Here is a 20,255-nt window from a genome sequence, read left to right as displayed (position 1 = left end):
AGAAGGTCTCTGAACCCTGTCCTTTTGGGGTTTATGGAGGCTTCATTACCTAGGCTTGACCGATTGATGAAATCATTGGCCATTGGCAATGAAACTCCATCTGCAGCCTCTCTCCCCCCCCCATTGAAAAGAACCAGTTCCATACTTGACTGGAAAACAGTGGCCTCTGAGTGGGACCCCAGCCCCTTCCCTTTCCTTCCCGATTGGCTGTGCAGGCTGCTCTCCCTTCCCCCAAGGCTCCAAGCCCTTTCCTCAAGCAGGAAAGGGAGGGTCTCCCTCCCCTCCCGCCTCCTTTCCCCATCCTTCAGTTTTCACCCACTTAACTCCTATGCGTGTCTCTGCATTTCAGTCTAAATGTCATTCCCCCAGAAAGGCGTTCGCTGAACCTGAGCCCTCCATCTAAATTATGAATCCTCCCATCTCCTGAGATTTATACTTGACAGCATTAACTGTAATTTGTGATTCTTTGATATCTCCTGCTGCTGCTGCTGGGTCATAAATACTGTCCCTGACCGTTTGTTTCACGAGTGTGTTCCCAGCCCTCAGTGCAGCCTGACACGTAGTAGGCACACGGATACTTAGGGAAGGAAGGAATACCTGCAGAGATGCTCTTTCTTCATTGCTTTAAAGATCACGTTTTGTGACGCTCAGTAAATGTTTTCATGAGGAGTGTTAAAGTCGCAGGCGGGGGAGGGGAGGAAGAAGAGGAGAGTTAAATAAAATTGAGGCCTGTTACCTTGACGTTAATGTCTGGGCACATCTGGCATATTTCTGGGTTTTAACGATTTGTGAGTTATTTATATTCTTTGCCTTATTCATGCCACACTTGCACAACCTCGTATATACAGTCACCTTTTTCATCTCCTGGTGCAGTCCTATCTGAATTATGTGACATTGCTTTCAGGAGTAGTACTTCCCAACCCTGGCCTCATAGTAGAATCATCTGGAAATTTAAAAAAATACTGATGACTGAATTCTACCCTTACAGGTTCGGATCAGGGAGACAGTGGGTAATTCTCATGTCCAGCCAAGTTTGAGAACTACTGTTGTACAAATCCGAGTTTCATTTTTGTTTCAAGTTTTACTTACGTATCAAAAAAAGATGTACTTAAAGAAGATGCTTGAAGAAAATTTGCTACAATGAGAAAAAAAAATGGGCCGAAGCTGATGGTAGATCAGTCTCCTTGACGGGTGAAGGACAATGCAAATCTCGGGTTTTCTTCTCCTTGACGAGTCTGTGCTGTCCAATTTGAACAGCTTTTTCTCCACGGCTGTATAATTACCGTGTTCGTCAGAGTAGACTAATTGCTGTGCTAATTGCTGTAACATCCCCCAAATCTCAGAGGCATAACACAGGAGTGGCTTATTTCTTGCTATTTCGCAGCCCCACGTGGGAAGGTGATTTTTTTATGCCACACATCGCTTTGTTTTGGAGATGTGCCACCCTGAGGGCACCCAAACGGCAGGCCTGGAAGGCAGGGAGCCCAGAGGACCATGAGGGTGTTTAGCCACCCGACGTGGAAATAGCGGATACCCCCCTTGTTCAGTTCAGCCGCCTTCTGGTTGAGTTGGCCGCGTTCGGTCCTGGTTACCGATCGCTGCCCTTCCTGCAGGGGAGGTTGAAATGCCACCCACCTCTGAGTGCTGGAGGATACAGGGGTGGGTTTGGGGACCGTGTAAACCATGACTTCTGCCTCACACGTTATAACTAGAGAACGTCTCCCTTTCAGTTTTGTTTGTTTTAACAAAATTTAACTGCTAGGTAGATGGGATATGTATTTTTAAGTCTCGAGAGTTATTTAAATATCTTCTTGCAACTTTCTCTTAGCTTCTGCTCCTCATTCAGTGCCCCCTTGCTGAATGTCTCCTCTGTGCCAGCTCCCAGGCTAGGCAGGTGCCAGCTCCACAGAGATGAATGCTCAGCCCCGCCCTGGGAAGATTCTGGTTGCTGATAACAGAAAAGCTCACCAGAGCTGGCATCACTTGGTCACTTGCGTGGGCCTTGATTATCTCAGACGGCAAGGCAGGGGCGGGGTCAGGGCTGTGGGTTCAGCCACTCCCACTGGGCGCTTCTCTGATTGTCTTGCCTTTTGCTTTCCAGTCTCAAGATAGTTGTGGATTCCCAAGTATTTGTCGTCTGCAGCCAGAGGGACGTTCTATCTGGTGTGTGTGTGTGTGTGTGTGTGTGTGTGTGTGTGTGTGTGTGTGTGTGTGTGTGTGTGTGTGTGTGTGTGTGTGTGTGTGTGTGTGTGTGTGTGTGTGTGTGTGTGTGTGTGTGTGTGTGCGCGCGCGCGCATACCTCCCCAGGAGCCTCAGCACACTTGGCGTTAAGTCTCTGGCTGGCATCCCGACACCTGCCCACGGCCAACCACCTTATCACCTGCGCAGGGAATGGAATTACCGTGATTGGCCTCGATCGGTGGAGATTCCCCTGGGCCTGCAGTGGACGGTGTCACCTCTGAGTCATTTCCTCTCCTTTATTACATGTGCTTAATCATTCATCGTGTTATCTGCACAGTTCCTCTTTCATAGCCTCCTAGCTCTTGACACTCAACGGGGGTGCTGTGTTAGAACTTGTGGAGGCCTCATCTGTTTATCTCCCCCCTTGAGCAGTTATGAACCTGTTACCCTGTGATAGTGTTGGTTTTCACGTACCGTTACTTATGCCGTGGGTTTACTTTTCTCGTAAGTTATTTGCCCTTTTACTACTTCTGTTCTCCCTGTGGTACCGAGCAGGGTGCCTTACACAAAATTGATTGGGTCTCTCCTTCCAAATCTCTCATCTCCATCCCTTCCCTTTCATCTCCAGCCTGGTTGTACTTGTCCATGGCCTGACCACCACATGCCTAGATCATAACAGCAGCTGGTCTCCCTGAGGGACCCGCAGTCCTGGAGCACGACTTCAGAGCTGTGTTCCTCACGGGTGACCTTGATGGGCTTGGCCTTCGCCTTCTGTCTCCTGTGGTGTCCTCAGAACCATCGACCTCGATCCTTTTGCCCTTTCTCTGCCTGCTCTGGTCTCGGTCCAGTTGAGCAAACCAGAATCCCACCCCTGTAGACCTCCCGCAGCTCCTCTGGCCTCTCTGCTTTCGTTCACAGGGTCATCTGACCCCGAATCCTTCCGCTTTCCTCTTTGCCTAGCTGAGGTTTGCCGGTCCTTTGTGACACAACTCAGATCCCATTAACTCCTCTCATTTGCCCTGCCCCCCACCCTCCCCAGCTCCAGGGCCTCGAGGTTGCTTTGTTCACTTTTCGTTAATCATCGCTGAAGCAGCATCTCTGCAGGACGCTGGATTGCTGACAGACCTGCTGTTCAGTTCTGACCCAAGCCCTTAGCCGCTGCCTGCCTCATGGGATTATTATGGGAATAAAGTGCCCAAGTGTGGGTCGAGTACCTACAGGTTCATTCCCTTGTCCCCTCAATATTTACGAATGATTGCATTTTTGTGCGTATTTACCAGAAAGTTACCCCTAACATGTTCATTCATTTAACAGATGCTTACTGAGTGTCTGCCACCAGCCAGGCACTGTTGAGGGGTCTGTGACACTTCAGTAAACAAAACCCCAATCCCGGCCTTTGCAGAGCTTACCTGCCACGAAAGGCACCGTCCCTCTTATTACCTGAGCTTCGTGAAGGTGGTACCTCTGTTTAGCTTGTAGGCTGAGGGAGTCATTGGCAACACAGAGGCCATGCAGCTGCCAGGAGGAGGGACTCTTCTCTGTAACTCAGCACTTTGAGCTCTTTCCCACTGTTCAGGAGCTGTACAGAGTGAAGTACGTCAGAAAGAGAAAAACAAATAGTGTACATTAATGCATACATGTGGAACCTAGAAAAATGGCACAGGTGAACCGGTTTGCAGGGCAGAAATAGAGACACAGATGCAGAGAACAAACGTATGGACACCAAGGGGGGAATGTGGAGGGGGCTGGTGGTGGTGGGATGAACTGGGAGATTGGGATTGACATGTATACACTAATATGTATAAAATGGATAACTAGTAAGAACCTGCTGTGTAAAAAATAAAATAAAATTCAAAACAAAAAAGTTGCTCTGTGGACGAATTGGACTGACCCTGGCCAAGCTGGGTTTTTTTGTTGTTGTTGTTGTTTTAATTAGAAGCACAAATTTCTGCATGTTGTCTTTCAGTGGTGAAAGCGGGGCAGGTAAGACGGAAAGCACTAAGTTGATCCTCAAGTTTTTATCCGCCATCAGTCAGCAGTCTCTGGACTTGTCCTCGAAGGAGAAGACATCGTGTGTTGAACAAGCCATTCTTGAGAGCAGGTATTTGGCCATCGTGTTTCTCGTTTCCAACTTATAGGATTCACTTTCCTCACCGTTTGGCTTATTTAAGGAAGAGTTGAAACTCGGGGCGCGCTCTTCTCTTTTTCTTGACTTGGCTTTCACGATTCCTCAAGGAAAAGTCTCCACACACACACAGCGATTTCTAATGACCTGAGCCCCCATCGCTGCACCATGTTTGAGTCGGCGGCTGAGTGAGTGAGGCACGTTCTGCAGCTGCCTCTTACCTGGCAGCCCTCGGCTGGCTGTTGGGAGGCCTCGTTATCGGCAGAAATTCCAGCCTCCGTCCACCACATCACAGAGGGCTTAGTGGTCAAATCTTTGGAGGCCTCTTAGGAGCACAGTGGCACTGTATAGCCTCTCACGTTGCAGAACAATGCCACATCGATGCCAGTGACCTCAGAGCTTTGGAAGAGGGCCATGGTGCAGTAGCCTCTGAAATTCTAATTAAAATGTGTAATTGCCCTGTGTCTGATTGGTGCCTTGTAAGGTTTTAGAACCAGTAGGGACTTTTCAGGTCCTATTACTTAGAAATTAGTCCAGGAGTCAGCAAACTTCAGCCTGACGCTGGTATCCTGCAGCCTGTTTGGGTTTTGTTTTTTTAGCCTTCAAAATTTATTTTTTAAATTGTGCTAAAATGCACATAACAAAAAATGTATAACTTTCAATAGTTTTCGGTGTACAGCTTAGTGGCGTGAAGTACATTCACATTGTTGTGCAGCGATCACCAACCATCCGTCTCTAGACCGTTTTCATCTTCCTCCTGCGGCCCGTTTTGATCAATAAAACTTTATAGGAACACAGTTCCCCTCGTTTGCGTATTGTTTACAGCTGCTTTCGAGCTGTAGTGGCAGAGCTGAGTAGCTGCATCAGAGGCCACATGGCCCACAAAACCAAAAGTATTTACTACCTGATCCTCTGCAGAAAAAGATGGCTGACTCCTGACCTAGTCTGACCACATTTTACAGTCGGAGGAGACCCAAGGAAGTTGTATGTTCCCCCCGGGATGTACAACAAATGGGTGAAATTTCCAGGGCTGGGACTTTTTCACTTCCTAGAATTCAAGCGGGGGCTCTTCCTGTGCAACCCCTGGCTCGCGTATATAAGCTGATCTGTACGGGAACCAGCCATCGTGGTCTCCTTGACTCTCCGTAGCATCCTCTGCCCGCACACCCAGCTGCGAGTTCTCTGCCCCGAGATGGTTGCTCGTTCTAAACCCATTTCAGCAAGTGCTGGGAAAATCTGGCTCTTCTGAAATAAACATGATCGCCAGAGGTCCCTTTGATTTCAGATTTTTCTTGCAGTTGTCTGCTTTGCCGTCGGTGAGGACTGTCGTTGCCAGTTTTAGATGGACCCTAATTAACACCGGCTGCTGTCCTGGCTTCTTTCACAGCCCCATCATGGAAGCCTTCGGCAACGCCAAGACCGTGTATAACAACAACTCCAGTCGCTTCGGGAAGTTTGTTCAGCTGAACATCTGCCAGAAGGGAAATATCCAGGGCGGGAGAATCGTAGATTGTATCCTGTTTCGTTTAGCTTTTGGTCTATAGTACTATGACTCTCTAGTGGAAACTGTTCTTGCTTATCCTAAGGACAGATAACAGGATATGAAACGTTTCTTTCTGGTTCTACCTGGTCACTGCTCCAGTATTACTGTGCCTGACCTGTTAGTTATCCTAGGAGATAAGGAACCATCTTTCTTTGGGGAAGTTCTGATATCATGTCCCTAATCTGCAAATTTGGACTCCTAACCAGACATCATATATTTGTTGTTTGAAATCAATTCTTTAACTAGTGTGATACTTCCTGGGTACATGTGTCATGTCTGAAATTGGATTTTGATGAAACAGTCTGTATCGTTTGCTTACCTTTTGCACCAGAAGTCTCAGTGTCCAAGACACAGGAAATTGTAATTACTTGGGCAACAAAGAATAGAAAACTAAAGACTAATTGAGCCTCGTGTATCCTTGTTTTGTTCCTTGACTTACCATTGCTTATCACATGAAGATTTATTAGAAAAAGTAAGTAAACGTGATTTAATTCACATTATCTCTCACAATAACTGTTTTCGGCAATTACCGGCTCATGGTCATTAAGCAGAGGAAACATCTCTGAACAGAAATCTGATTTCTCTTCACAGAACCGAGTAGTAAGGCAAAATCCCGGGGAAAGGAATTATCACATATTCTATGCACTGCTGGCAGGGCTAGAGCGTGAAGAGAAAGGTGAGTGATGGGACAGCTGCAGAGACATATGTGCTCGCAGCTCATTTTGCCTTTAAACCCATCTGTGGATGAGGAGACATCTGTTTGGACTTTGTTGTTCTTCCACCAATTGAAACGAAATGTGTGAGATGACCAAAGACACTGAGTTCGTTTAGAGCCAGATAACGTAGGGGGAAAATCATCAATAGAGAAATCGTGAATTTTTTTGGTTTGTTTTGGAATCTTAGTTCTTTTCTGATTTAAAGAATATTTGTGAAAAATACATAATGTGGGCTTCCCTGGTGGTGCAGTGGTTGGGAGTCCGCCTGCCGATGCAGGGGACATGGGTTCGTGCCCCGGTCCGGGACGATACCACATGCCGTGGAGCCGCTGAGCCTGTGCGCCCGGAGCCTGTGCTCCGCAACGGGAGAGGCCACAAGGGTGAGAGGCCCACATACCGAAAAAAAAAAACAAAAACCCAAAACATAATGTATTACAACTGGTTTTACTTTTAAGTCACACCCAAATAACGCTAATTTCTAAACATTTGATTTTTAAAAAACCAATCAACACAGGATCCTCATCAGTTACTTTTTTCAGTAACATTTTCTTCCATCCCATCGAATTTAATAATTCTGTTTTCCCTAGATGATGATTAAGAGGGAATGTTTTAATCTTAATAGTGGACCATTAGGAGCATAGAATTATTTTTGTACTTTAAAAAATAAAGTTGCAAAGTGAAAACTCTTTTAAATTATGTCTTACCCTGGCCAGTCAAATACTGATGTTGTGTTTTTCTTTTTCTTTTTGTAGAAGAATTTTATTTATCTGTGCCAGAAAACTACCACTACTTGAATCAATCTGGATGTGTAGGAGACAAGACAATCAGTGACCAGGAATCCTTTAGGGAAGTTATTGTAAGTTACTTTCCTATTTTCCTTTATTAAAGGTGACCAAAAAAAGAAAAAGCGACAGCTTTCATTTCTGCTTCAAAAAAATTTTTTTAATAAAAAAAGAAATCACATTTGTACCGCTGTGCGGGAATAGGTCCTTTCTTCTTGTTCCAAGTCATGGAAGGGAATCCTCTCTCTTTAGAAGGTGGGTGAACGTCTGACATTCAGGACAGATGGGTGGTTGGCTTGGAATAGTGGTCAGAAAAGCAAAACAAAAAAATCAACAGGTTTGGGACTGGAGCAAGCAGATCCTCTGTTTCAGGGGCTTACAATTAAACATTTTTTTGAATAATTGGTTCTACAGTTAAAAAGAAATCTGTCAACAATTAGACCAGGTGACTGTTCAGGTCTCATCCTGTTCTCATAGCCACATCCTGGTAACCAATTCTGATCACACAGAAGTAGGCATTTTAAGACTCTGCAGTGTGGACCTGTGCGGTTTCCTGCAGTTCTCAAATTTCCTGGGACTTTGTTATAAAGTGACTGCATTTAGGAAGCCTGGTCATCGAGCGTTATTAACAGCCCCACCTAATTGAGTGGGGCTGGTAGATTTCATCAGCGTGGTCTCAGTTCCTTTGCCAGAGTCATTAGTTCAGCATTTGGAGTCAGCGGATCTAGAATTGATCCGTCATAAATGCAGCTAACACCGACTGAGGGCCTACTCTGCAGACTTACCATCTCCGTGCTTCTAACGACCCTGTGAGGGTAGAACTATGATTGTCTATGTTCTGTGACTCAGAGAGGTTGGTGGCCAGTCTAACCACACACAGCACCTAATAGAGCCTGTATCTAGACAAAGTCTAACTAACTCCAAATCCCACACTCTAACCAGGAGGCAGGTAGGTAGTCACTGCTTTACGTGCACCCAGATTTGTCTTCCTAGTTGTTGTCGACAACTTGGTTCTATATCCCCATTTACTTTTCTAGATTGTTCATAAGAATGCCTCGTGGAATGGAATCAAAGTATATTTTTAAATGGATATATATCACACATCATTTCCCCACATCTAATGTATGTATCCTTAAACTGAAATTAAAAACAGATGAGGCTATAATATCGTGATCATCTTCCCCTCAGCCTTTCTTTTAAAGATGTCCCATTCTGCCATTTATAACGTAGAGCGGTGTCTCTGTCATCTCTCATTCCTTCATCCTATTAACAAAAAGCCTCCCGCTGACAGCGCCTTTTGCTGTGTACCTACCCTAGGCGGCATGGGATTTGGCCCTGCAAATTGGACTTTAAGAGATGTTTAAGTATTTAAAATTTTCTTTCTCCATTTTATTTTGGCATCCTGGACTTCTTTAACTACACGAGCTTTCTCCATTTACTTTGTGATGGAAGGTGGTTGTTCGCAGTGGTAGACAGACTCCCAGTTATTCAAGTTGCAGTGTCGCTGCAGGGCCATACTGACTAGCTCACTGGCCGCGGTGAGCCAGTGGGCAGCGAGGCCCTCCCTCGTCCTGGGAGTGACTGGAGAGAGGGTACTCTGATGGCTTCCTCCTGGGGCATTGTTTTCTGATCCAGAATTGTTTGCTCTTTCTGGTAGCTACAGAAAGGAAGCTTGTGGAGCTTGGCCTGTTTCCAGTGATTGCTAACTTTTATTTTTAAATTGAAACGATAGGTTTTGGCATTTGAATTTGGTCCTACCATGAAAAGACATGTCATCTAGAAAGGAAGAAAAATTTACACATGAAGTTGACATAGTGAATGTACACACCAGACTTATAAGAATTCTATTTATAGATACTTAAATATTTACTTTGCAATTACTTTTTAGTGTCCATATATATAATCCCTACATTCTGCTGAAGAAATAAAGATGATTGAAATAGATTATGCTATGTTGTTTTATCATGTAATTTGTCTTTATTTTCTTCCAAAATCAAATACCATTTAAATTTGTATCTTCATACTTTAATTCCATAAAGCTCCTTTTCCCAGAGGTTTTGCGATTAAAGGAAGGGAAGGGACCACATTCTATTGGGACTCAAGGACATTTATTTGAAGAATGTGTTAAAATGTTAACGGAGAGAGATTATTTCTGTGAATTACATATGAAAATGTCACCTCTGGTATTTTCAGCTACTAAAAAAAAAATCCATTATTCCTTTTTATCAACTTTAATGTCAGTATACTCTGGCAATAGGACCTTTAAAGAATTTTGCTTATTTCATTAAGAATTCATGTATTATTAGAATTCCTTCTTGATACCAACTGACATTAATATAAATATGTACCTGTGAGGGATCCTGAGCCATTTTAAGGAACCTAGTTTTTCCTGGGGCAGAGATGGTGAACATATGCTAATTTTCATAGCCATTTTTTTTGCAGCCTTCCAAGTTCCACTATAAATTGTTGAGTCAGGATGAAGCTATTTCAAGTCAGTAACAACGAATTTATTTTTACTGCCTGTGTTTGACCCACCAGAATAGTGGCTGATGAAGTGCGTGGGGGAGTAACAAGAGTCTTTGATGAGTGATAATCTCTTCATTCTTTGACTCCACAAATATTGAATGTTAGTGGCGTGCCTGGCCATGGACCAGGACTGGGGTTTCCTTTTAGGTCTTACTGGGTGTCCATTTAGGTCTTACTGAGTGTACCCATTTAGGTCTTACTGGGTGTACCCATGGATTTTTGATGGTGTGAGCCCATGCATCCATAAGTTGACTCCTCGTGAGTCAGATATTATGAAGATTTAAAGAGCTCTCAGCCATAAAAAAGGAACAATATAATGCCATTCGCAGCAACATGGATGGACCTAGAGGTTGTCATACTGAGTGAAGTAAGTCAGACAGAGAAAGACAAATACCACATGATATCACTTATATGTGGAATCTTTAAAAAGGCTGCAAGTGAACTTATCTACAAAACAGAAATAGAGTTACAGATGTAGAAAATAAACTTATGGTTACCAGGGCGTGTTGGGGGGAGGGATAAATTGGGAGATTGGGATTGACATATGCACACTACTATATATAAAATAGATAACTAATAAGGACCTACTGTAGAGCACAGGGAACTCTACTCAGTACTCTGTAATGGCCTGTATGGGAAAAGAATCTAAAAAAGAGTGGGTATATGTATATGTATAACTGATTCACTTTGCTGTACACCTAAACTAACACAACATGGTAAATCAACTATACCCCAGGAAAAATTAAAAATAAATAAATAAAGGGCTGACTTTATACCTCAGTTTTGCCACAGTTAAAAACTTCAGTCTCGGGCTTCCCTGGTGGCGTGGTATTTAAGAATCCGCCTTTGGGGCTTTCCTGGTGACACAGTGGTTGAGAATCTGCCTGCCAATACAGGGGACATGGGTTTGAGCCCTGGTCCAGGAAGATCCCACATGCCGCGGAGCAACTAAGCCCATGCGCCACAACTACTGAGCCTGCGCTCTAGAGCCCACGAGCCACAACTACTGAGCCCATGTGCCACAACCACTGAAGCCTGCGCACCTAGAGCCCATGCTCCACAACAGAGAAGCCACCGCAATGAGAAGCCCGTGCACCGCAACAAAGAGTAGTCCCTGCTCGCCTAGAGAAAGTCTGCGTGGAGCAACGAAGACCCAATGCAGCCAAATATAAAATAAATAAAATAAATTTAAAAGATAATAATAAAATTTAAAAATTTTTAAAACCTCAGTCTCGTTCAGTGTTGGAAAATATGAGAGTAGAAGCAAATTTTATATTATAAAATAACATCAACTTGCCTAATATAAAATTACACAATGAATTACCAAAGAACTTCACTTGTGATTTACTGTGCCCAGAACAAGCCTCCTCTCCCCCCATTTTATTCATTTCACTTGTTCGTGACTCACCTGAGGTCCCTTGGCTCCCTTGGATGGCGCTCCCCACCTCACCACTGAGACCCTGAGTGGATGTACCTTTTGTACCTGAAATCCGTCCCTCTTCCCCGTTTGTTTCTAGCGTGAAAAGCCTGGCTTCCTTCCTTTCATCCTTAACGGTTGGGATTGTATCATGTATTTGTCGTCACCACCCCACCACGCACACAGTCACCTGTTTTCTATGTGCTTAATAAAGACTTTATTGAAAACGTTTTGTATAACTTTGTGCCAGTTTTATAACTAAATTGCTATTTAGCTCTTCTGAACTGTGCTGAGAATTTCCCAGGGTTTTTTTTTTTTTTTGAGTCTTGAGCCATATTGTTGAGAAAACATAATTATAAGGAGGCTTAACAACAGTGCAAACCAACTGTATTTCAATAAAAATTTTTTTAAAAAAGAAGGCTTAAAGGCCTACTCTTGCCAAAGGGGTGGAGATTGCTGCTAAAAAGACTGTAAAATAGGACAGTAGGAGACAATGAATGGAGACTCTTGCTGGCGCTGGTGATAATTGTTTGCAGCCATTAAATTACCCCATGGTCTGATTAATGCAGTTGCCACTTGTCACCACACTCCTAACTAATTAACTAATTCACTTAGAGTTAAACTTGAAAGTGAAGAAGTTACAAATTTGTTCATACAGTGAGCCCATTTTATTCACTTGCTTTCGTATCTCTGTATGAAATCTCTGTATGTATTTTCAGAACTTAACCAAGAATTTTTTTCACAGATTATCTTGATATTTTTCATTCTGCAGTTTGAAATTGTCTACTACTGGGGACTTATTTTTTGAAGATCTTTTTTTTTTTTTTAACACAGGTATAGAGGAGATGTTTTTTTTTTTTTAGTTGAAGTGTAGTTGATTTACAATGTTGTGTTAGTTTCTGGTGTACAGCAAAGTGATTCAGTTGTACATATATATTGTTCTTTGTGTTTTCCGTTATGGTTTATTACAGGATATTGAAGATGGTTCCCTGTGCTGTACAGTAGGACCTTGTTTATCTATTAGTTTGTATCTACTAATCCCAAGCTCCCACTCCAACCCTCCCCCACGCCCTCCCCCCTTCCCCCCACCCGTGGCAACCACGAGTCTATGGAAGATCTTACTTCTTTAGTGTTATGTAGAGTCCAGGCAGGTGACTTAACAGTGAACATTTTCATTTCTGTGGTCATCCTAAAATGAGCTTAGAAAATTTGTATAAATTAGTGTTGAATACGTCTTGTGATACATGAGGAAAACTTTAGTCATAGAAAGGGAAAATATTAACTTTTTCACAGCATAGGTGCTTTATAATTATTTTGCCGTGGTCTGATTTGGTCCTTACCAGTGTTTTAAAAGTCTTGAGCATAATAAATAATCTGTATTTCTTAGCCATATTTCTTTGTTTTTAGAATAAGTAAATTTTTTTTTTTTTTTTTGCGTTACGCGGGCCTCTCACTGTTGTGGCCTCTCCCGTTGCGGAGCACAGGCTCCGGACGCGCAGGCTCAGCGGCCATGGCTTCCGGGCCCAGCCGCTCCGCTGCATGTGGGATCTTCCCAGACCGGGGAACGAACACGTGTCCCCTGCATCGGCAGGCGGACTCTCAACCACTGCGCCACCAGGGAAGCCCAGAATAAGTAAATTTGAATAATTATTTTCCCGTAGGCTTTTAAAGATTGATAAGCTCTAGGCTAATAGTTCCTCTTCTTTGTGTCAGTTTCTGTCTGAACCCATGAAATGATAGTCTTCTCTACCTTGGTTAAACAATTCATTGTCTTTTAATTTTTTTGTAGTCAATTTTATTGCATTATAATGTACCTGTAATAAAATGCCCTCATGGAAAGTGTATAAAGTGAATTTTTAATTTATGCACCCATATACCCACAACCACAGTCAAACCAAAGGACAGTTTTACACCCTAAAAGTTGCTTGTCCCCCTTCCTAGACAATCCCAGCCCCAGCCCCTGCCCTAGGAAACCTAGGAAAGTGTGTCTTTTCTAGAGTTTCCTGTAAATGAAATCATACGGAATCTATTCTCCTGTGTCTAGCTTCTTTCACTCATCCAAACCACACATCACTCAATTATTCTTTTTCTGGTGAGTAGTATTCCACAGAATAGACAGCAATCTATTTACCCATTGATCCATTAAGAGACTCGGTTGTTACAGTAAAAACATGTCAACAACATTAAAAGACATCATCGAATGCAGTGTCCATTAACCTACCAGCAGTAACATGGCAACCATTTTTAATTTTGTAGATTTTCTTCCCAGATGATTTTCTTGAAAAAATTAGTTACAAAAATAATTTTTTACTTTTTGCATACAGCTATCATAAATATCGTTTCTATATAATGTTCATCATTTCCTTTAAAAACGATATACTGTTCTCACAAGTTCATTTGCTATATTGCACTTGTCTGATTGTAGGAGAGCTAGATTTTTTTTTTCTCTCTGAAAGTGTTGTTAAGAAAACACTGTAGTGAATATTTTACAAAACTTTCTTTCCTGTTGAGATTTTCCTCAGAACAAATCCCCAGTGTTGCAGTGAAGGGAGATTACACAGGAGATGGACTTTCTAAGGACATAGAAAGAAAAAAAGCATAGAGCTGGATAGACAGTAAGTTCCTAGACTTTGGGTTCATCAGGCCTGACTTTGACTCTTGGTTGTGTAACCCTGAGAAAGTTAAGTAACTTCTCTGAACATTATGAGATTATGTACGTATGTGGCCCAGCACAATGCTGCCCCACAATCTTGTTTTCCAAAAAGATGATACTAACTTATACTACCAGTGACCAGTGCAGATATACCTCACTTTCACCCATTTTATCATTCAGAAAAATTTTTGGTAATTTAATAGAAGCTATCTCATTTTCTTCAATCTGTGCATATTGGATTTCTAGGAAGGAAAACATTTCTCTCTGGATTTGCATTTCCTCTTACGAGAAGTGCCTATTTTATTTTCATTGCTCATGTGTCTCTTAATATAGCTATTGCTCCTTGCCTTACAATTTTTTTCTTTTAATTCTGTTTCCCTGTCTGTTGTTTTTGCCCTTTGTTTCTGGCTTTGTTTTTTTCCTTGTAAAGAAATTAAACTCTTCACATTTTAAAATCTCCAGTCATTTCCTTTTGCAGTTTCTATGGCTTCAAAGTGCTGTGTGGCTTCCGTCTTCACATCTCCTGTGGTCATTGTAACAATTATGGGTCCGAGTTCTCTTTGTAGCTTATGTTCATCAGTATAGCCAGCGATTCTGTCCTCAGTTGTGTGTGCACGCGTGTGTGCGGTGTGTGTGTGTTGGAGGGGGCTGTTTAGCTCTTTTTCAGATGAGAATATGGCTCCCAAATCAGAAGAGAAAATGAGCAAATCTTAGATCTGATTCAGAAGATGCCTGGCTTCAGCTTAGATACTTGTTGGGGACCAAAACCCCTGTAGGTGCCTGTTTATTTTTATTTTTCCCAAATCAGCATTATGTTAACTTCCATTTAGTATCCAGAGGCCAAAATAAGACTTGAAAAATCCTTTGGAGAAATGGAAAATAGCGATGTGATGACTTTCCAGGGAAGACAGATCTAGATCCACTCGGGTTTTCCATCAGCATCTCTTATAAAAGGAACAGTAGACTCTCCTATCTGTCCAGCCCCTGATAGAGAATTTCATTCCACCTACTGGGGTCCATGCTGCATTTAAAATTAAGACAAGTCCCCAAAGTTTACACTAGAGGAGTCTCATGAAGTATCCCCCCCACCATTTTTTATGTGTAGGAAAATAATAAATGTTCCATTACATTTTGAAACATGTAGAAAAAGTATTTCTTTGTCACCATCATTACTGTGACTCTCTGGGGTAATTCTTTTGTGGCATGAATAGGAGTCTTGTATGTAAGGCAGGTATTTACTTTTATCTTACTGATTCGGTTATCTCTAAGTATTCTACAATTCTTTTTTAATGTCATGCTTTTCTTTTATGTGTACCTGTGTAAAGTCTTTATCATTTAAAAGTGAGGGGGCGGGACTTCCCTGGTGGCGCAGTGGTTAAGAATCTGCCTGCCAATGCAGGGGACACAGGTTTGAGCCCTGGTCCAGGAAGATCTCACTTGCCATGGAGCAACTAAGCCCATGCACCACAACTACTGAGCCTGCGCTGTAGAGCCTGCGAGCCACAACTACTGAGCCTGCGTGCCACAACTACTGAAGCCCATGTGCCTAGCTCCCGTGCTCCGCAACAAGAGAAGCCACTGCAATGAGAAACCCGCTTGCTGCAACTAGAGAAAGCCCGTGTGCAGTGACAAAGACCCAACGCAGCCAAAAATAAATGAATTAATTAATAAATTTTTAAAAAATCTTAAAAAAAAGTGAGGGGGCATACATCTATTTCTTGCTTTCTTGCCTTGAGAATAATACTTAATAACTTTACTGAGGAAGGAGTATTTTTCATTTTCTTTAGTATGAAAACAGATTAAAAATTAACTATTTTCTTCTAGATGGCAATGGAGGTAATGCAGTTTAGCAAGGAAGAAGTTCGGGAAGTTTTGAGGTTGCTTGCTGGTATATTGCATCTTGGGAACATAGAATTCATCACTGCTGGTGGAGCACAAGTTTCCTTCAAAACAGGTAAGATTGTTCCTCCCTCCTTTACTTCCTTGACTTTTGCCTCATAGGAAACATAGGTCTAAAATCCTTACCATCTGGTCTTTAACAGAAAAAATTTTTCGAGCCCTTGAATAAGAGCTACAGAGCTTTGTATCTGATGTGAACGGTCAGCTAATAAAGGGTCAAAGCATCTGACAAGTGATTACTGGCTGTGTTCTCATGTTTACTAAGAAGGACCGTGGGCCCAATAAGAGGAAATAGGAGCGACAAGAATCGGATGTAGGAGAAATGTTATGAATCAGGCATGAGTGTTGCCATAGCTATTCATGATTATTGAAGGCTGCCATAGTGGAATGGTTAAGACCATTAGTTTTCAAGCCAGAATAATTGGTTCGCAGCCCAGCTCTGCCACAAGATGTTTCCTTGGGTTACTTATCCCTTCAGTACTTGTGACTTCTCATCTGTGAAGTGCACGACAGAGATGTGTTATCAAGATTGAGTTAATAGACACATAACAATATCAGTTACCATTTTCCTGGAGTGATTTATCTTTTAAACTTTTCTGATAGACGCAATGGACAAGGACATGGAGGCTGGGAATTGGATGAGTTGAAGTTGAGAGTAGCCCTAGAGTTGCCCAGGGCTGCAGGCCTGTTGTTCTCAAACGTTTGCTCCCAGTGCCTCTTAATAACTTTAAAATCACAGAGAATTCCGAAGAGCTTTTGTTCCTGTGGGTCATATCTGTTGATGTTTACTGCATTAGAAATTAAAACAGAGGCAGTTTAAAAAAAATAAATTTGCTCTAAAATAACCATAATAAACCCATTACATATAATACAATAAATATCATCATTTTCTTTGAAAGACCATCTTCCAAAACAAACCAAAACAAGTCAGTGAGGAGTGACATTGTCTAACGATTTTGTAAATTTTTACAATATCTGATGTAACAGAGGACAGCTGGATTCTCCTGCTTCTGCCTTCCGTTTGTTGGGCTACCTCATGTCATGTAGCCTCTGGAATATTCTTCTGTACACTGGTGAGGGAATGAGAGTGAAAAATCAAATAACATCTTAGTCTTATTATTGAAATAGTTATGACCTTGCAAACCTCTTAGGGGTCTTGGGGAACCCACCTCGGGGTCTGTGGACCATACTCGGTCCAAGCACCAGGTTCTTTGCTGTAAACCTAAGACTTATTAAAGGAGTGAATAACCTACCAGAAGAATGTGTGTCCTATAGGTCTTGCCTGAGGGACTTAGGAATATTCTCTGCTTTACTGTGTCGCTCTGTGGAGTTGGCTTTGCACCCATTCGGGGTCCCATGGCCTGTGTGTCCACGTTTGCCTTGTCCTTCCTCCCCAGCCTTGGGCAGGTCTGCAGAGTTACTTGGGCTGGACCCGGCACAGCTCACAGATGCCTTGACCCAGAGATCCATGTCCCTCCGGGGGGAGGAGATCCTGACGCCTCTCAACGTTCAACAGGTAGGCGTGTGGCCCTCAAAGCAACTTTTCAAGATGCTCCTGGGTCTGCAGATCTGTGGCTTTGATTCGAATAAGTAGCTGCAGTGAACCATTTGAATGAGTTTGGCTCAGGATCGAAATAAAGAAGACATCCACGCTGAGGGGGGTACACAAAGTGGTTCAGTTGTCTTCTTAGAGACGGTGTAGCAGAGTCATTAGGAGAAAGGGGCCTGATGGACATTTCCCGAGTTTGAGTCTTGCCTCTTCGGCTTATTATATTTTGTTCTTGGGAAATTTATTCACTGTGCCTCAGTTTCCTCCTCTAAGACAAGGATAATTATACCGAATTCATAGGATTCTAGTAAGGATGATAATAAAAATATATATGCTAAATGCTTCATGACTGGTGCAGAGTAAGAATTCCATAAACATTAGCTGTAATAATAATAATTATTATTATTAATGAAAACAGTGCAACAGTATGTTGTATTATTTTTGCTTCTGCTACTGCCTTGAGCCTCTTATATGCGCTAGCCCATCTCACAGCTGTTTCTTGACTGGGTTAGTAGAAACGCTAAGCATGCCAGGAAGAAACTTTTATGTGTACAGAGTGAAATATGAGAAGGTGATAATGAGAGAGGTCAGGTCTTAATTATTGTTTGAAACCTGATAAAATTTGTAGCTGTGGGTTCAGATCCTTTCTTACAACTCAGTCTATAAAGTTGAATTCGAAAGCCTGACTTCAAGGACTTCTTGGTGAATCGTGCTGTAAAGTGAATAAGCAGGCTCCAGGTTACCCTTTCTTTAGACAGCTGTGTTATCCTAGACGGTATTGGCTTACTTGACATGGGGTGCATAGATGTTGAGTGAGTGTGTCTCCCGAGTGGGGCGGGGATGGACTTGCCTGTCTGGGCTGCCCGGGGTCATCTGGGCACCGTGGCCCTGTCTCCTCCCCCACAGGCAGCAGACAGCAGGGACTCCTTGGCCATGGCGCTTTACGCACGCTGCTTCGAGTGGGTGATCAAGAAGATCAACGGCAGGATCAAAGGCAAAGATGACTTCAAATCTGTCGGCATCCTTGACATCTTTGGATTTGAAAACTTTGAGGTATGCTTCCAGCGAGTGGGATGATCTTAAGCAAGCCTCTTGAAACAAACATTGATATGTTTCTCTGCAGATTTTTTTTTTTTTTTTTTTTTTTTTTGCGGCACGTGGGCCTCTCACTGTTGCAGCCTCTCCCATTGCGGAGCACAGGCTCCGGACACGCAGGCTCAGCGGCCATGGCTCACGGGACCAGCCGCTCCGCGGCACGTGGGATCTTCCTGGACCAGGGCACGAACCCGTGTCCCCTGCAACGGCAGGCGGACTCCCAACCACTGCGCTACCAGGGAAGCCCTTTTTTTGCCTTTTTAAAAAAATGTTTTATTGGAGTATAATCGATTTACAATGTTGTGTTAGTTTCTGCTGTACAGCATAGTGAATCAGTTATACATATACATCTATCCACTCTTTTTTAGATTCTTTTCCCATATAGGTCATTACAGAGTGTTGAGTGATGTTCCCTGTGCTCTACAGTAGGTCCTTACTAGTTATCTGTTTTATATATAGTAGTGTGTACATGTCAATCCCAATCTCCCAATTTATCCTTCCCCCCTTTCCCCCATGGTTACCATAAGATTGTTTTCTACATCTATGAGTATTTCTGTTTTGTAGATAAGTTCATTTGTACCATTTTTTTTAGATTCCACATATAAGTGATATCATATGGTATTTGTCTTTGACTTACTTCACTCAGTATGACAATCTCTAGGTCCATTCATGTGGCTGCAGATGGCATTATTTCATTTTTTTTTTCTGGCTGAGTAATATTCTGTTGTATATATGTACCACGTCTTCTTTATCCAGTCCTCTGTTGATGGACGCGTAGGTTGCTTCCATGTCCTGGCTATTATACATAGTGCTGCAGTGAACATTGGGGTGCATGTATCTTTTTGAATTATGGGCTTCTCTGGATATATGCACAGGAGTGGGACTGCAGGATCGTATGGTAGCTCTATTTTTAGTTTTTTAAGGAACCTCCATACCTTTCTCCATCGTGCCTTGTTTGGCCTTTTTATGTAATAGTCAGGGCTCTAAAGACACTTGTTGAATGGTTTCCTCCCTTAGGTGAATCACTTTGAGCAGTTCAATATAAACTATGCAAATGAGAAGCTTCAGGAGTATTTCAACAAGCATATCTTTTCTTTAGAACAACTGGAATATAGCAGGTAAGCACTCATCAAATTCCATTTCAAATTTTTTAAGAAAATGAGCCCCTCCATTGGATAGTTTTGAAGCTATATTTGACTACAACCTGGCCCTTTTTAATCTTTGCACAGAGAAGGCTTAGTGTGGGAAGACATTGACTGGATAGACAATGGAGAATGCCTGGACTTGATTGAGAAGGTAACACACTGTTGAAGAATTGGTAACAGTCCCAAGGGTGTCCAGCTGGGCTGATTCATATTTATGGGAACAAAACAGCTTGTACTAACACGCACATCAAAGATGTGAATGTTTAGAGCACAGTGGACCGTTTGGAAACATACATGTAAATGTGCAAGGTTGCATTTAAATACTTGGCTGCTTCAAACCCATTGTCTCGTTGAAGTCAATATTTTAAGAATCAACAGTGTGCAGATTGGCTTCCCATAGATTTTAAGTCGTCATCAAAAACTTTGCAGTTCCGATAGTGGATTGGCCAGTTGTAAAAGTTTTGTCCACCAAATTGCAGGGGGTTCCGTTTTTTTAGTGTGGAATGAACTAGATTTCTTAATAGTGTGTCTTTCTGAATTTTTCAATCTGAGAAGTTATTATGCCCTTTTTTTTTTTTTTTTTTTTTTTTTTTTTTTTTTTTTTTGCGGTACGCGGGCCTCTCA

The 20,255-nt window shown here is 42.5% G+C and overlaps 1 protein-coding gene across 1 annotated transcript in view; it reads left to right on the top strand.

The window, feature by feature from the left end:
• MYO10 (myosin X) overlaps positions 1-20,255 on the top strand; it is a 193,829-nt gene that overhangs the window by 94,535 nt on the left and 79,039 nt on the right. The window contains exons 5-14 of the mRNA XM_073802031.1: positions 4,148-4,282; positions 5,694-5,818; positions 6,308-6,321; positions 6,441-6,525; positions 7,318-7,421; positions 15,768-15,897; positions 17,240-17,358; positions 18,298-18,444; positions 19,504-19,604; positions 19,716-19,782. Of these exons, the coding sequence (XP_073658132.1) occupies positions 4,148-4,282; positions 5,694-5,818; positions 6,308-6,321; positions 6,441-6,525; positions 7,318-7,421; positions 15,768-15,897; positions 17,240-17,358; positions 18,298-18,444; positions 19,504-19,604; positions 19,716-19,782 (1,027 nt within the window). The remainder of the gene's footprint in view (positions 1-4,147; positions 4,283-5,693; positions 5,819-6,307; positions 6,322-6,440; positions 6,526-7,317; positions 7,422-15,767; positions 15,898-17,239; positions 17,359-18,297; positions 18,445-19,503; positions 19,605-19,715; positions 19,783-20,255) is intronic.

The sequence above is a fragment of the Tursiops truncatus genome, chromosome 3, assembly GCF_011762595.2.
Source record: "Tursiops truncatus isolate mTurTru1 chromosome 3, mTurTru1.mat.Y, whole genome shotgun sequence".
In the NCBI taxonomy this organism is placed as follows: domain Eukaryota; kingdom Metazoa; phylum Chordata; class Mammalia; order Artiodactyla; family Delphinidae; genus Tursiops; species Tursiops truncatus.
The sequence above is the reverse complement of the archived record's forward strand: the minus strand, read 5'-3'. Positions and strand labels throughout refer to the sequence as shown.